Here is an 18161-nt window from a genome sequence, read left to right on the forward strand (position 1 = left end):
GCAATTTATAAAAAATTTCCCCTTTCTGCTTTCATTATAACTGACTAATAAGACAAGAAAATGGGGGTTCAATTATCCTTTCTGCTTACTTCCAATATTTTCCAATTCATGACTGATTTAAAATGAAGATTTTTAAACACTATAGATAAAAAAGTTGAAAAATGCACTAAATAAAGACATATTACTTACGGTCTTATTGTTAAAAGTTTATCAAATGAACTTTCTTTGTCAATTTCATCAGGATTTGGTAAATCTTCCTCCAAAACAGTATCTCCAGCTCCGTTTTCTGATGTGACATCAACGAGCTCAATATTCTTTATCTCTTCAGTGACATCATTAAACCTCACTCTTGAACCAGGCTTAGGACCAATGTGATGGTGATGGTGATCAACAATATTTTGAACCTGTATATTCATATTTTACAGGAAAATCAAACAACTGTGCAGAAAAGTGAAATAATTTCTTTTATAAACACTCATTTTCAGCATCAATGTCAAATGAATAATAATTTCAGTTGTGATACAATTACAAAATGTATACAGATGATTACAAGGATATGAAGGTTTCAGCTTCATTAAAAAATGGCAAATTTTTCAAAAAGTATTTAATAAATTAAAGAAATTATTAATAAAAAAATTAGCAAACGATTAGTTTAGTTTATAGTAATACATGTTTTTTTCTTAATTTTTTCAATGGATTTTAATTTTTTAATCAAACCTGTTGTTTCCATATGAATTTTACTTGGTGTGGCAAATTTTTTTTCTTATAATTCTCTATATTCTTCGTATATTCAAGCATCACAGAGCAATAATATGGAAATTAAGTTGTGAAAGACTATCTGAAGAAGGAATTTCCACACAGATTGATTTAATGCTTAGTCCAGTTTCATGACCACTTTAAATCAGTAGGTTCAAAAGTACCTTCACGAGGCATTATTTAACAATATCATCAAGCACAACCGCAACAGAGTTACATGAAAGTGTCTGAAGAAAACTTCCAGACAGAGGATTTTGTACAGTGGTATAATCTACCTGCCATTAAAATCTATGTTATCTAAATAAAAGGAAAAGAAAGTACAATGCAAATGTTTAATACACTAAATAGTATATTTACTCAGCTTTGTTTTAAAACAATTAGCAAATAAATTCTGCATGATTTATACACATGAACATCACATTATATTAAAAAAAATTACAGATCATGCTGTTTTCACAACATTATGGTTACTTAACACATAAAATCTAGTTAAAAGCTATAAAAAAATGTATGTGTTGTATAATTCCTATGCAATTTGGCTAGAGGATGCTGAGATGCCTAATAATATATCATTAATTATGCAATTATTGTTACATTTTTGTTGTTAATAAATTTTGTTGTGTTACTTGCAGGAACATCTGTGCACCATTAACCACAATGAATCATCATATGCATCAGTACATAATACTTCAACCAGATTTTTTACACATTGCATCAAAACAGTATCAATGAAATCAAAATATGCAATTCTCAGAATTTAAGTACAATAGTGGACTGGCAATCCTTTATTACGCTAATTGTATCATAAAAAATTTCATGTTTAAAGCATTTTTTTTTTAATTTTCTGCCAAAATACCTCTATACAAACTATACAAAATTGCTATCAATATGATTTGTATGCTTATAGTAATTTTCACTATCGTTCTATATTTAAATAACATAGATGCCAAATCTAATTGCGTCTTTCTATACTTTAATAGCATGTACATTAAATCTAATTGCTTCGAAATTATTTTTCCATGCATATCGTTGCCACTTTGACACATAACAATAATTCATTTTATGCTTATCTACAAGTCATTAACATTTAGAAAGCAATTAAAGTTAAAATTTTTCACTTTACACTAAAACTAAAAACTTTCACTGATAAAGCAGTTGTTTTTCTACAATTATGTTTTCAAACAGTGAAAAACACAGGAAGTTACATGTAATGCATTACAGCATAGGAAGTTCCAAAAAATCAGGAAATGATGGTTGCTCAAAGTAGCTGCATTTCCTTTTTCTTTTAGTAATTTTTAATTATTATATTTTTCAATAGAGGGACTGAGTATTACTTTATTGGTTTAGTTTTGATCAAAATTTCAACTTGATTATAACCATGAACAGATTTTAATTTCACTTTTGCTGTTATGCAAGTATGTGCGTTATTTACATTATATAACAATCTAATTAACATAAGACAAGAATTGATTTTGTGCTTCAGAAAGATTTATTTTAAGCATATAACTGTTTTTAGAATACAGAAAGGTGCTAATCGAATTGAAAAGAAGACTTGCAGGCCTACTATAAATCAAAATCTGAATTTTATCTTACATGTATGTAGATAATTTTTCACACTTTTTAAAAAGTGTTAATTTAAAGATTGCTGCACTGTTTTTGATGTAAAGAGTAGTATGCAAAACAATTAGTACATATTAATCATATAAAAATTTCAGGAAGAAATGCCCCAATGACCCACAGTTTCAACTCTGTTGAATTCTCTAGCTAACTGTAATATCGGTATAACAAGCATACAGAAAATTGTACATTTCTTCAAAAGTAAGTTATAAAGTACTTTATGTAAATGTAAAATGTAAATGTAAACATACATAGTATAGCAATATACTTACAAATTTTTGTTATTTTTAAATTTTGCATTTTTGCTTGTTTTGTAAAGATTGTAAGGTATTAATTTAGAAGTCAAACAACAAAAATCAGAGTTATATTTTCAAATTTTTACAGCTCACAGTTTTTGTTGTTTGAATTCTAAATTAACATTTGTTCGGCATGTTATTGTATCTTAATTGTAAGGTACATTTTAATTTTACGACAGGTTTTTTAATTTAGTGAACCTTTCCTGTCTCATATCGCTTCAACTTACAACTCCCTACCAGAATGAGTTCTTAGAATCACGTTGAATGCAAATGACAAAGAGAACAGTATTTAAGTCAAGTTCAATTGACCTTGAGAGAGAGTTAGCATTCCTGAATAGTGCGAATTTGCCTTTGTCTCTCTAAACTGTTACATTCGGCTGTATTACATGCCTTTTGATAGTTTGCCAGCTAGTTTAAGATTATGGGCCAACTACTTTAGAACTGTGTTAGCTTCACCTAAATCTCTTAGTCGTTAGTTCTTACCTTTAAGCCCAAGTGGAAGCTTTGCTATACGCCTGAACAAAGGGGCCGAATGTTAATCTTGTTTTGAGTGAATAAAGGGCCATTAACCTTCTTGCATTTATGTTTTCCGTTCTTGGAACTAATAAATTATTTGCTTACCAGTTCACTAGGTTCCTCAATGCTTAATTTGACAGAATAAAAGTGAGGAACTCTATAAGATGCCAAAAACTGTTCCATCATGGCTTTTATTGCCAAATCTATTTTTGGCATGTGAAGTTATGGCATGTTTTATGGGACATATAATAATAATATTCAAGATCTTTATTTTGATACACTTCAACAATTCAGTCTTAAAACTGTCTTCAACTGATTTTGAATATTCTTTAGGAATTTCTATATCCTTATCCACTCTTTCTCTCGAAATTTCAAAATACTTCTTCGCAATTTGAAAACTATTATTAAATTTATTAGGGTTAAAAGTGATTTAGTTTGATATTTATTTTCATTAAAGGATTTTCAAATCGATCACCTATTTGTTCACAGATAATTCTATGCTTTTTTCTGAAATGGCAATTGCGTCCAATTCCCAAAATGCTTTTTCATGATCCATTATCTCATTCTTCATAATAGCAATATCTCCTTAACATTCTCTTTTCTAACTTCTGAGCTTGAAATTACCCGCCCAGAGACAGTTCTTTTATGGGGTTCAAATGCTTATTTAGTTGTGATTTTTTTTCATCTAAGATAAAGTTCCAAGATAAATTGGATCCTATTTGAATTCCAGCTGTAATTCATCTCTAGCCATAAACTCAGATACTTGTTCATCTGGTAGGGAAATTTTGGTGCCATTAATCCTTACGACAGTAAGAGCTTTAATTTTAATTGAATACTCCATTCCTAGTACCGATTTCAGACTCTAAAACTGGAAATTGTTTTCTCTGTTACTTGTTGCGTTCTAAAGAAATAAGTAGAAAGTATTTGTGACAAATGGTTTCAATTCGAGAGTATTAGTTAAATGTACAGGACAAAAATAATGCTGGCTTCTATCGTCTAATGAAAACCTGGCTACTTTAGAATTTAATTCGGAATTTGCAAATATTGTATATGTTTGTAAATAAACCTTTTTTGAACAAGTTATGCCTGCATTACACTGTGAAACTGAAATGACAGTTTCTGAATCAGAATTATTTAAGAATTGAATGTCCTTAGCATTAAAATTTAAATTCTGCAATTCTTTAAGTTTATCCACAGTCTTATTTGATTGATTAATTCTTGCAGTATTATTATTTTGGTTACTACCCAGGAAAATGGAACTATTATGATTTTAGCTTTTACATTTGAAACAAGAAAGTTTGTTAGAACAATAGTTTTTGATAATGTGATACATTTTGAAACAATGTTTAGCAGTCTTTAAAATTTCTGAAGTGACATTTTACATTTAATGAAATCATCTGGTGTCTGTATGCAAAAAATGCATACAGACATTCTTTACACATCTTTCCCATGAAAATCTGTCGGTTTTGAAGCTTTGCACACTTAGATTACCAGTTTTTTCTGATGAGGTTTAAAATATTATTTCATATTTATTTGGATGCTTGTTCTGTATCAAAAATAAGGTTTTCAACTTCCATTTTTAAAATATTGACAATTTTCGAAATCTTCCAATCTTTGTACGATACACTTTTTATTGATTTGTAAAACAATATCTTTAATCAGTATGGACACAACAGAGATTTAAGTTTCTAAATTTATCCTTAATGCTTCTAAATTGCTAACTTCCAATTCACAAGTATCTAATAAATCTCTAATCAAAGAGACATCTGTTGATTTCCAAACAGGTGTTAGATTATTTAAATAAAAATTAACAACTACAGTCTTTTTGCCAAATCTTTCTTTTAAAGTTTCAACTGGTGCTTCAGAAAAGTTTGCAAGTGCAATTCCTTTAACAGCATTTGTGGCTACTCCAGTTAAATAAGACTTTATAGAATTAAATTTATCTATGTTAAATAAATCTCTAATTTTTAACAAGCTAGTAGGTTGCTGCTGTATTTTTTATATACCTGGTTTGGACTTGCTAACAGCAGTTTTGAACTTACATATGCAATTAATTAATTTTTCATGATGCTCATCACATTTAATAATTTCAGTTTTGATTTTTTCACATTAGTAATTTTACTTTTTGAATATCTCTCTTACCTGTGTCAATTTTGAAATTTATCTGTTATGAAGGTTCTTTCAACTCTTCTTCGATTACATTTTCTAAGGTTTTAGAAATTAATCTTCTTGTAAGAGATCTTACAAGAACACTTTGTTTAACATATTGAAATTAACTTGATATCTTTGTTTAACTAAGTTCCTTTTTGAATTTAAAGTCCATTAAGAAGAGAAGTAATTTGCAATATCCTATTTTTGAACAGTAAAGCTTACTTTGTTGCAAATTAAGATTTAATTGTACTTGTTTATTCCAAACACTGCAACCTATCCACTTGATAAAAGATAACTTTTATTCCACACACCAATATGCAGGAAACATTGCTGAAGACATTATGCTACATTCATTGAAATGCAAATAGTTTACATAAGCTTGACAGTAGCACAATGCTATTTTTTCTTCCCGTGTATATCACCCAAAATACATAACAGTTACATAAAATAAAAATCACTAAAAATATATAAAAATGAAAGACACACTACATATTTTGCAAAAATAATTATTTATTTCTAGGAGCCTAGCAGGACATTTCTAAGCCTTGGAGGGCATTAGGGGCTAGAATTACTTCCCTAATCAAAGCAATATTGTAAGCTAACAAGATTATCAATAAAACAGAAGAGATTACAAATTAAAAATTTGAGGATTTTCTCAAAAATAAACATTTTTAAAAATCTTACTTTGCCTTTTTCTTTGGGACTAAATGAAAATTACTTTCAGCAAGCACGTCTAGATTATTTATGTGCAACCTCAAATGCACATTTTATTTGCCCCCAAATATTAGTAAAATAATTAAAAACCTAAGCCACTAAACAATTAAATTATATAAAACACTAACTTTAATAAAAAAAATGTGTGTGTGTGTGTGTGCGTGTGTTAAGACTTTTCATTCTACTCAGATGTGTAACTTTTTAAATTAATAAAGATTTTAAATAACATAAAACTTACATCTTTAAATGTTGTACCACCTCCACAAGAAAGTTTCAACTGCTTCAATATTTCATTGCGCTGCTCCATCAATAATGTCCTTTCATATGTATATGCAGATATATCACTATCCATCTATAATAATGCATACAACATATTGATCAATATAGCAATGCAAATCAAGATATAAAAATACATTATTGTTCGTGAAAATTTCAAAACCACGAAGGAATTATGAAAATTGAACCAAACTTACAAGAAATGTAAAGTGAGGTTGGATATGCAAATGATTAGAAGTGATTGCGAGTATGTGGAATGAGAAACGGGCACATTTTCCATGAATATAAAGGACTGTAAAGTTGCATTGAAATCTGTTTATCAAAACAATGCCCGCATATTTTATTCCAAAGCCTGTTCCTGTTCACTTGTTAGTGTAGCTTTATATTTTGGAGAAAAATATATCCTAACAAATGTGCTGATGACAATGCTTATTAATATTGTGTTTTAAATAATTTTGTGTGGTTTATCAAGATTTAATACGGTGTTTTGACAATCCTTCCAAACTTTAACAGCTTTAATGCTGTACTTAGCCTTTTGGATTTTATGCAAAGTGAACTGAAACTGGCTTCAAATAAATAAGAGATCTTGTAGATTTTGCTTGACTGCATATGAAGAACTTTTAAATGAATATTTTTATATATTGCATCTTGATTTTCATCTACAGTTTTGTGTGAAAACTGGACAGTTCTTAAAATAGTTTTCAGTGGAGCTGCATATTGATTCATAATATACTTCAGATAGTATGTAGAGACATTAGGTTATCTTGGAAGCAGGATAGATGAAAAAATAAGCAATGCCTTCACCGGAACTCGAACCACAGGCCTCTTGAATATACGTTGAGCGTGCTGACCACTACACTACAAAGGCGGGAGAAATACCTTATTAAGTATATTTAAACCAGTTCCTTTATATTCATTAAATGCTGGTCATTTCTAAAGTAGTCGATGCACTGAATAACATGCTCACTAATATTTGATATATTTAAATTGCTGTGCAATATATTAAGTATATGTGCTGAACAACAAAATCTTACATTATGCCTGTCTTATATATGATATAGTCTTATATACGATATAAGACTAGTCTCAAATATGGTGATGACTTAGGGCACTTATCACCGTATTTGAGACTAGACAGGCATGGAAGGGACACTTGTACTAGCATGGGTAGCTTAAATTGTTCATTTTACTTTTTTAAAATGTTTTTAAGTTTTTCTAATCAGCAATTAAAATCTCTTTTAAAAACTTTCTAGATTAACTTAATCATCATTTAAATAAATTAATAAATAAGAGGATACATGATTTTAACCAATGATTTTTTTAATCCATTGATTTATTTAAATCATTGATTTTAGTGAGGACTAAAAATTAGATTGACATTCAAATCTAAATATTACAAATTAATAGAGCAAATAATATTTAGTTTTACTTCATTGTTAAATATTACAAAATAATAGAGCAAATAATAACAAGTTTTACTTTGTTGTTAAAATTTAAAATCAAAATGCCATGATTATGCTTAATAATTAAAATCAGAATCAAACTGATTACAGCAAAACTCGAATCAGCTGGATCACTTTCTGTTTTTTATGGGCCAAGTATAATTAGCCTATAATTAAATCATTTAATATTTTTAATACTGTAAGTTATATATGTAATATAAAAAATAAATATTTCTTTTATTTTTATTGCTTTAAAATTAATAAAAAGCAAGACTTATTTCAATACAATTAAAATATTTTTGTGTCATAAAAATAAAATTAATAATGATATATTTAAAAAAAGTGGGTACCTGTTTGGCTTAGCACTAAGGCATAAAAAATGAGCTATAGGCCTATCCACAGAACACGACTATTTCCAATTTATGCTCATAAGCTAAATATTTGCTGAGCATTCCAAGCCAATATGTATTATACATATTCAACTAAATTAATAATATTACTGATGGAGACTAGTTTATGAATTTCTGATTTATTAATAATTTTTTTCCATGCATAAAAAGCAAACAAAATTAATGGGGGTAATGACGGTAAAGAACATCATTAAGAAAATTATTCAACAATTTTTTGACAATACTTTCTGTATTCATACATAAAAAACTCAGAGACTGACACTAGGGAAAAGTAAGGATATTAAATAAAGTTAGAAGAAAATGAAACAGAAATCATGCACTAAAATTAGGCTAAACAAAATCTTTTAAATAAAATAAAATGCAAATGTACAGAAAAACACAAGCTGTTTTGTTAAAATAAGCTAAGTGATATATTTTTAGTGAAGCACAAAATATATACCAGTAGCATATCTGCAATAGAAATGAGGCAAGCCCAAGGTCAAGAAGTAGACCTAAAAGAGTTTGAAAAATAAAATAAACAGAAAGAGTCAGGACACATAGGTTGAGAAAAACATATACAGTATAGATATATTTAGAACAAACACATAAACATCTAAATTTCAGGATTCATTTTAGAGTAAAAAATAAAATTGTACAGTTGGATTATGAAATATTGAAAGTTTTTTAACAAGATAAATATTTTGTTTCAAAAGTAAACATGAAACCAACCATCTCCACAACTTCTACATCAGCTTCTATTCTTAAATGATATAAAAACTTCGACAAATCTTTTTTCATTTGTATGCTATTGTCTTCAAGCTCTACAAAATACAATCAAGGAATAACTACAAAAAAGTTTAATAAAAATCTGATACTTTTATTGTGAATTAAAATTACAGATTTAGACTGTAATGCTTTAGGTTATGAATTTAAAGAAAGATTATTTTTATTTATATTTAAGGAATGACAACTTATGCTAAAATAATTAAGTTTGAAAGCAAAAAGGCTATGTTAAAAATTATGTTTTGAATAGCACACACAAAAAGATCTAAAATTTAAAAATAATAAAATCAACATATAAAGTTCCAAGAAATCTATAACTATATTTATAGTATGATATACTTATCAAATTTATGTTATAGTTAAATTAATATTTAACTTATGAATCTTCTAAGATTGTCCAACATCTATTTATGTTGTTGTCTTATCAACCCACAGACAATTTTAACAAAATTTCCTTCATTTCTAGACAACAGGCATATACTTAACACTACTTTAAAACCAAATAGTTTTTATTTGAATTGTTATTAATTGTCTGATTCATTAGGGAGTGTACTCTAAATTATTGTTATTATCATTTCACAGCTGCCAACCTTGAGATCCTAAAAATCAGGAGATTTTTTAGAGAAAAATGGGAGAAACTGGGAGGTTGTCATGCTGTGCAATAACTTCATTTCAAAGGAATTTCAAATTGATTTTAATTCGCTTTATAATGCATGGCTCAGATTACTGAACTATCTGAAATTCAGTTCTGATGTAAAATACCTTAGCATTTAACTGGATATTCTAAATTTTAAGTTCTTTAGCTAATTTCATTTAATTTCCTTATACTTTTATACTGAGAAAATTCCGGGTAGTAAAAGGAAAGCTTTTATTTATCAATGTACTTTTAATTTAATTAAAATAAAATTAATTGCTGGGAACACTTTCTTGGTAATCTACCAATAGACCAGAAGAGCTTATGAACAACTGGGACAGATGGCAGCTATGTTACATATAATTAAATATTTTATACATAAATAGTATTTACTTACACTTTAATTTAAATTAACTAAATTTAGCTCTGGAGAAACTACCTTATGATAGATATTCTAAATATTTAAAATTCTAAATGTAGCTAATAAAATTGATATTTCAGTTAATAAATTTAATAATAAAACTAACATCTCACTAGCACCTGGAAATTCAAAGAATAAAATTTAGAAATAAAGCATTTTTAAAATACTTAATTCTTATATAATAAACGATGACATATTTAAGGAAAAGTCAACAATTCATTATTTATCGATATTGAGATTATTATGTTTCTTATAAAAGTACCAAAAAATTTGCAAAGGATACGGGCAACAGTAAATATTCTCAGCTTGCAATTTTTCCATGTCTTGTGCTGTTTGAGTAAAAATGGTAGTAACATTAATAAACCACCATCATCTAGCCTTATGTTAAAGAGCCATACACATTAAATTACAGATTTAAATTATTAAGAAATGCATTTGTTGCTTTTAAATTTATCAGTAAATGGACTGATTAAATTTCAAAGGTAAATTAAAAGATCTTATATTTTATTGAAGAAAACTAGAAAAAGAAACAACTACGGGTAAAGGGTGTGAAAGAAAAATTAAAGGCTTTTGCTTTATGCTGCAACAACATATTATTTTTAAATTACTCAGTTGGTTTATCAATAACAGACTTAGAAATTTGAAAGTAAATTAAAGATCTTATTCTTTTCCAAATGGCAACACTCTCAAAATCCACTATGCACAAAAGCAGGTAAACAAAATAAACAAAAAGCCTTACATTTTGAACAGTTGTATACTTGCCAAGGATTGTTTTCACAGCTTGATTTATAGAAGGGAAAATGGAGCACTTGTCCCAGACCTTCAAGTTTAATGAGGCTTCCAAATTCTTATGTCAAAATTTTCTTACTTTTTCAATCCTAGATTATGTAAAATAAGAAGCAGAGAGTGAAAGGATTTAAGAATTCCCAAGATTCTCTCTCTTTTTTCCTGTAATACTCTAGTTTAGTCTATCCTCATTTCCTGCCCAACTACTAGTTCTAGGCAGTAAGGCTTTGTATGCTTTACCTCACTCAATCAACCTAATCTAAACTTTCAGAAAAAATAAAATTTTTATACAAAATATACAACTAATGTCCAAAATTATAGTTACAAACACATTTCTTTTGTGATAATTCAAAATAGCTGTTACTAACAGTTTAAAATTTCATACCATATATAATTTGGGAAAAGATAAATGCAATGTGAGTATCTGAAGGTTGTTTAAAGATTAAAAAGGAAATTTTTTTTTTTTTTTAAATGAGAAAGTGAACAGTTTCTGAATCAGTGAAATTTATCTATAGAACTGCGTTTCTTGCAAGAAAAACCACAAGACTGATTGATTTCAGTTAAAATGAATTCGTACAACCCTTAAGATGATGGACTCAAATAAAGAGCAAATGGCAAGCTTGAAGCAGAGGAATCTCACGTGGAGGACAATAAATGGCCACAAGTCCCTAAACTGTCATATCCAGTTTATGGTAACAATTCTAAAGTATAAGTATCCTCCCCTGGTGACCCTGACTATGGTTGCCCATGAGCTGAAACACCTGTGAAGGACTAGCACACATTATTAAACGCATGATGTCAAAGAAAGATGATGGCTAAAGAACTCTTTCAAAACTTTGTTAGTATGTCTAGAACCACAATTTGCAGGTGCATAGCAGAGAAGGACCTTTATGCCCAGCAACTAGCTGTATGTGTTTCCCTTAACAGTTTCTAAGACACAGCCCATCTTTTATCTCCATAAATCCCATCTTTTATCTCATGTACACCATTCCTAGACATGGCAAGATTGGTGATGAAAGATCACGCAGAGGATCTGATGAATCGAGATTTAGTAAAAGAGTAATTTTATTGACTAAAATTCAGTCATAGAGTGACAACCATTTATTTCCAGACAGCCTGGGGGCCTGCTATCCTCCCATCAATATAAGGAAAACCGAGCAGTTTGGTGGGAGTGGAATGACAGTGTGAGGAAGCACCTGCCAGATGACTGCACACTACTGCATGTCTTTGGTATAGGCACTATAACTACAGTTTAAGCTTCATAGGAATGAGGCTCCTGAACCTTATAAGAAGCTGTTGGGGACAATTTTATTTTTATTGATAAAAATGTAAGGCCATATAAAGTTCAAATGAATGATGATTTCCTGGAGAAAGAGGGTAATAACTGTATGATGCAGCCAACAAACTTACTGGATCTAAACCCTATACAGCACATTTGGAAGCCTTATGGAAGAGCCACTGTCTAACATTAGTATTCTTCCAGGACTCTCAAGACATAAAAATCTTCTATTAAAAAAGTGGGATTTGTTGCCACAACCTATGATCAATAATTTCATTTGCAGTATAACAGCCTCTTGAGGGGCTGTTATTATGTGGGATAGTCCCACTCCTTATAAGCCAGAACATTCTGGAAGTATAAGAGGTTACGTTCTGACCCTTTTGAGTTTCAATTACATGTTGAAAAATAATTACCTTACGCTTGCTTTGTTATGTTACTGCTGATTCTCTAATTGTACTAGGCATCTATGTATAAAATTTAATTATAATAAAGCAATTACTTTTCAATATATCATATGTTTTGAGTTTGTAACCTTGATTTTGAACATCAGTGCACTTTATTCAGCCCATTATAAAATGAAATCATGAAGACAAAACAAATTTTGTTCTTTTTTCTTTCAGGCCTGAAAGTACAAAAAAATTAAATAGAAAATTATTGAATTGTTAGGCTCTTTCAGGAAATCTTTCATAGCAGAACTGAAATCAATGTAGATGAATGAATTATAAAATTATATATTATTCAGTATATAATGAAGACATAATAATGAATAAAATTATGAAGGTGGATTTCTTCAAGATTTTTGCTCTAGGTCACCACTTTTGAAAAATCACTTCGATTGCTTTTGTGTTCTTTCTGTTCTTTACTTCACCAATTTTCCAAACATGAGAGTAACTACGGATTTATTTTGCAAGAACAGGATTTTACATGGTAGTAAAACAATGTATCTATCCTAAGTGTAAAAGCAATTTCATTTGAAGTGTAAAAGCCTTAAGTAAATAAAAGTAGCAAAAGTAAGTAAAATTTGAAGTGTAAAAGTTTTTTTATTCTTAATTATGCTTAACGACATGATTAAGAAGAAAAAACTTATAATCATATTACAAAATACAAATTAAGAGATATAGCTAATATGCTTTATTCATGCATTTTCACTCTTTTCAACAAATACTCACATTTTGAAACTCAACATGATTAAGAATAAAAACTGATCATTATGATATTATAAAATACAAATTAGAGATGTAGTTAATATGCTTTAATAATATTCAAGAATCTTCATTCTTTTCAACAAATACTCACATTTTTTAAACTCATATATTCAGACTGAGCTGCAATTTTCAATAGCTAACAGCTTACAATTATTTCAATTTAACTGCATGCATTTCCAACAACAATATCTACCATGGTGTTTATGTATGCACTAATGTACACTATTCGAATCACGAATGTCGCTGCCTACGCATCTAATTATCTAACGACGTATCCAAATGCCACATCTAAATTTCTGCAAGCGGTGGTTCAGCTATAATTCTATGATCAAATACTCAATCTAGTTTTAAAAGGATTTATTAAATACTAAAATTAATCTAATCTAGAATCTAGAATCGAATCTAATGTTACATCTCAGGAGCAGCGTTCTAGCTGCGTCATAACAAATCGAAAGTCAAGTTCTCGCTGTTGCCATTCTGAGGCAGAGAAAAGTTTGTTTCTAATCAAACCGGAACATCGGCATAGTGAAAGTTTCTAGTCAAACCGGAACATCCTGGCCCCTGTTGGACGATTGTCCAACATCATTTGGAAATGGGAGTGGACTGATATTGGAGACGTCAGAACTTTAGATGGAATCTTTCGTCGAGCCGTCTCCAATATCAGTCCACTCACATTTCCAAATGATGTTGGACAATCGTCCAATGGGGGCCGGGATGTTCCGGTTTGACTAGAAACTTTCACTATGCCGATGTTCCGGTCTGATTAGAAACAAACTTTTCTCTGCCTCAGAATGGCAACAGTGAGAACTTGACTTTCTGAGGCAGAGAAAAGTTTGTTTAGCTCTTCATGATCCTTGAAATCTCTTACTGATTCTGCAAGTTTAGGCCACGAATCGATGCTCTGTAATAGCCACTTAGGTCCATGCCACCACATGTCACTATTTCGTAGTTCAGACAACGTTATTCCTTTTGTGGAATTTGTCTTTGTTCCTCTGGTCAGCATATCAGCCGGATTTTCATCCCCAGGGCAATAATTCCAGGACTCAGGTGATGTTTTCTCTCGTATTTCCATTACTCGATGTTGGATGAATGGCTTCCATTTATTTAAATCGCCCTTTATCCAATGTAACATAACAGAAGAGTCTGACCAAAAATATACATTCATCTGGAGTCTTTTCTCTAACTGTTCTTTCACATCTGAGGCTAATCTTGCTCCGATGAGCGCCCCTATCAGCTCTAATCTTGGAAGGGACAGCTTCCTCAGTGGAGCTACTCTGGCTTTGGAAATGACAAAACTACTTCCTATTTCACTGTCCGTTGTGACGTATCGCAGATATATCACAGCTCCATATCCCTTCTGACTTGCGTCGGTAAAGCAATGCATTTAAATATCTCTCAATTCAGACTTGTTAGTCTTTCGGAAGTAATGTCGCTGAATGTTTACATCCTGAATCGCTGACAGTTCATTAATCCGTTTTTTCATTCTGTTTTCAAAGTCCAATGGTAACGGATCATCCCAAATTGCCAAATTTCCTGCATTAGTATTTTTGCCCTAATAGTGAATGGACTTATAAATCCAATGGGATAGTAAAGCTTTCCAATGATTTTAAGAACTTCTCTTTTTGTCATTAACTTTGTTTTCCCTTGATGAGTTAGATTTTGTGATTCTATCTTCAGAAGGTCTTCCTTGTAATTCCATTTATATTCCAATACCTTCTGTTCCAGAACTTTCTGGATTTCACCATTTTCGTATTCATCTAAAACTTCCTGCAGATTCCTACAATTTGTTTTCCATTTTCGCATGTTGAAACCAGCAGCCTTCAATATATATCTAATATCTTCATATATGAGTTTAGCTTCATTTTCGTCTTCATCCTCGCCTATTAAATCGTCTACGTATAAACATTCGTTCAATAGTTTAACTGCTTTCTGATTTGTTTCTTTAAAGGTATTTATGTGATGTTTGATAGTAGCGGCAAGCAAAAATGGGCTGGATGTAGCTCCAAACAAAACATGAGTCATTCTAAGTATTTTTGTGTTAGGTTTCCCATCCTTATCTGTAAGGTTATTTGCCCACAAAAATCTTACAGCATCCCTATCTTCAGGTGACAGAGAAATCTGGAGAAAGGCTTGTTCAATGTCAGCAGTCAATGCTATGCTATGTGTACGAAATTGTATTAATATCTCTAACAATGGTGGATTTAAATTAGGACCAGAATAGAGACAATCGTTTAAAGAGTATTCATTTTTCGAATGGCTGGATGCATCAAATACAATTCTCACAGGTTTGTCAGGTCGAATAACTGGCTGGTGAGGCATGTAATAAATTCTTTCTGTTTCTTCAGAACTTGGATCAATTTCCTCAGCTATACCCATTTTTAAATGTTGCTCTATAACTGAGTGATACTGCTGATGAAGCAGTGGATCATTTCTTAACCTTTTAACCAGTTTATTAAAGCGAACTTCTGCATTTACGTAATTCGTTTTTAATTCAGACGAATGTTCATTCCAAGGGAGGTTAACCTCATATCGCGTTTCTTTAAATTTGATAGTTCTGTTAAAATTCTCTAAAATGTCATTATCTATTTTACTAATTTCCTTCCCTTGTTCTCCCAATGTTTCCAATTCCCAAAACTGCTTTAACTGTGTTGAGACCAATTTGTCATCAACAATAATGTCCATGTTTAACAATTCACTGTTAGAATCAGTCCGGCCTTGAAGGCACTATCCAAATATTGTTTCGGAAGCTGTAAGTTTATTTTTAAAACGTTTAAGTCTACCAGTTATTACTTCATGATAGTAATCTGCTCCGATCAAAACAGCAATATTTTTGTCACTGAATTCACAAGAATCAGCTAATTGTAATCCTATTAACTCTTTGTTAATTATGGAAACTGGGATATCAGTAAAAGCTAAATTAGTTGCACATATTTGGTTAGTTTCTAAAGCTTCAATTTCTATATTTAGGGATGGTTTACTTCTGCTTTCTAGTTTAACTTTAACAACATTGTAAGTTTGTTCTGTTGCCTGGTTAACCCCAAAGGCAAATACGGACAAAGTCTCCTTTCGAATAACAGGTAATTTATACTTCTCTGAAATGTCCCGAATTATAAAACTTCTCATCGATCCATTGTCTAATAGAATACAAACTGGTTCTAAATTATCCTTCTCAGAACGTTTGTAGCAATGCACTGCGGAAAGTTTCGGTTTTTAATTGACTAATCTGAACATTTTCTTTACTGGATGGAATTGTCGACACAACCTGGTTTTTCTCCGCTTTGGTTTCGAGTTGGAAACAAATAGACCTATTGTGTTTTTTATTACATATTTCGCACATTTTTCTTTCCTTACACTGCTTAATTTTATGCTGAGATTTTAGGCACAAAAAACATCGTGCTTGAGATTTTAAAATATTTCTTTTCTCCTCCACGGTTTTAATTTCACAGCGCTTCGAATCGTGTAGTTCGTCACAATACATGAATTTACTGCTAGAGACTGGAGCAACATATTCATACGTTTTAGGCGAACTTCTTTCAAGCTGTTTACTGCGCTTGTTGTTTACATTATCGTGAGCGGAGTGGAGACGACTGTTTAATTTATGCCTCCAGTTATGAATCATTTCCGCTCGATGTTTTGTTTTTGTTTCTCTACTCTCATTTAACTAGCTCTTTCGCGGCTTTCTATTTCTTTACGAATAAATTCCATTAATTCGTTAACGTTCTATGTTTGGTCACTGTTTTTACTGCGACCATATTCTAATGTTATCTCTGATGGAATTAATTTTAACAATATTGGGCAAAGTAAACTACCTGTTACGATACGTTTTAAGTTTAACTACCTGTTACATTACGATTAAGTTTCTGATATGACGTTCATTGACTTTAAGCATCGAATTTGAGTTTCACACTGATCATATAAATTCCTAAGATTTTCTATATCCCTTACATTTCTAACAGTGGAAAGATTTTACAGTTTATTCATGTGAGCATTTATTACCAAATCTTTTCTCTCAAACCTGCTAGTTAACAATTCTATAGCTGAATCGTAGTTCTCATTTGTAAGTGAGGGTCCGGAAATTGCATTATAAGCTACCCCACCTAGTAATGACTTTAAGTAACTGAACTTATTTACTTTTGATAATGAGTCATTGTTATGGATAGCTGCCACGAATTGACTCCAAAATTCCTGCCAATTGCTAGAACCACCAAAAAATTTAGCGATAGTCAATTTTGGAAGGCGAATAATTTTATTATTTTCAAGTTTGGAATCTATAGCGGTTTCATTAGGAATGTTCATACTTTCCTTATCCGAATTTTCGAGTTTGTGTAATTCCCTCAATTTTTTTCTTGCTCTAAATTGCCACAGTTGGATTTTTTCTTCATATTCTAGAGCGGATGAAACTTCAAGTTCAAATTCATCCTCTGGGACCTTCAAATCCTGTTCTATTTGAGTGTTTAAATCACTCAGAGTTTTTGCCTTTTCGTTTAATATGTCTAAAGTTTCTTCTATTACATTTATACTAACATCATCTTTGCTTAATTCTGTCTCAATTTTCTTTAGTACCTTGGACACTGCTGTCCTTAATACTTTGCGTTTCGATTTAAGCTCAGCTTTAGGATCTTCCATAATTACTTTAAAATAGAAAACTTATCCTACCTTTTGCAGGCTTCACACACTTCACACAGTGCAATCCATACTTATGAATCCATATTTTCGAATATTAGCCGACTTCCCGGCCGATGCACCAAAAAATGTTTATGTACGCACTAATGTACACTATTCAAATCATGAATGTCGCTGCCTATGCATCTAACTATCTAACGACATATCCAAATGCCACATCTAAATTTCTGCAAGCGGTGGTTCAGCTTTAATTCTATGATCAAATACTCAATC

The 18161-nt window shown here is 30.6% G+C and overlaps 1 protein-coding gene across 3 annotated transcripts in view; it reads right to left on the minus strand.

The window, feature by feature from the left end:
- The window catches only part of LOC118195043 (solute carrier family 12 member 4-like), a 189459-nt gene that overhangs the window by 15178 nt on the left and 156120 nt on the right, over window positions 1–18161 (minus strand). For 2 of the 3 annotated variants that reach the window (XM_085820197.1, XM_085820196.1), the window contains exons 21-24: window positions 10279–10368; window positions 8887–8978; window positions 6289–6402; window positions 190–404 (exon numbers count right to left, since the gene is read on the minus strand). In XM_085820197.1, the coding sequence (XP_085676323.1) occupies window positions 190–404; window positions 6289–6402; window positions 8887–8978; window positions 10279–10368 (511 nt within the window). Of the gene's footprint in view, window positions 1–189; window positions 405–6288; window positions 6403–8617; window positions 8670–8886; window positions 8979–10278; window positions 10369–18161 lie in introns of those variants that run through there. The other variant, XR_015042001.1, reaches the window with a different exon arrangement.

This window comes from Stegodyphus dumicola, chromosome 7 (genome assembly GCF_044657685.1).
Source record: "Stegodyphus dumicola isolate Sdum_Otavi_A_Nest chromosome 7, ASM4465768v1".
NCBI classification, from domain to species: domain Eukaryota; kingdom Metazoa; phylum Arthropoda; class Arachnida; order Araneae; family Eresidae; genus Stegodyphus; species Stegodyphus dumicola.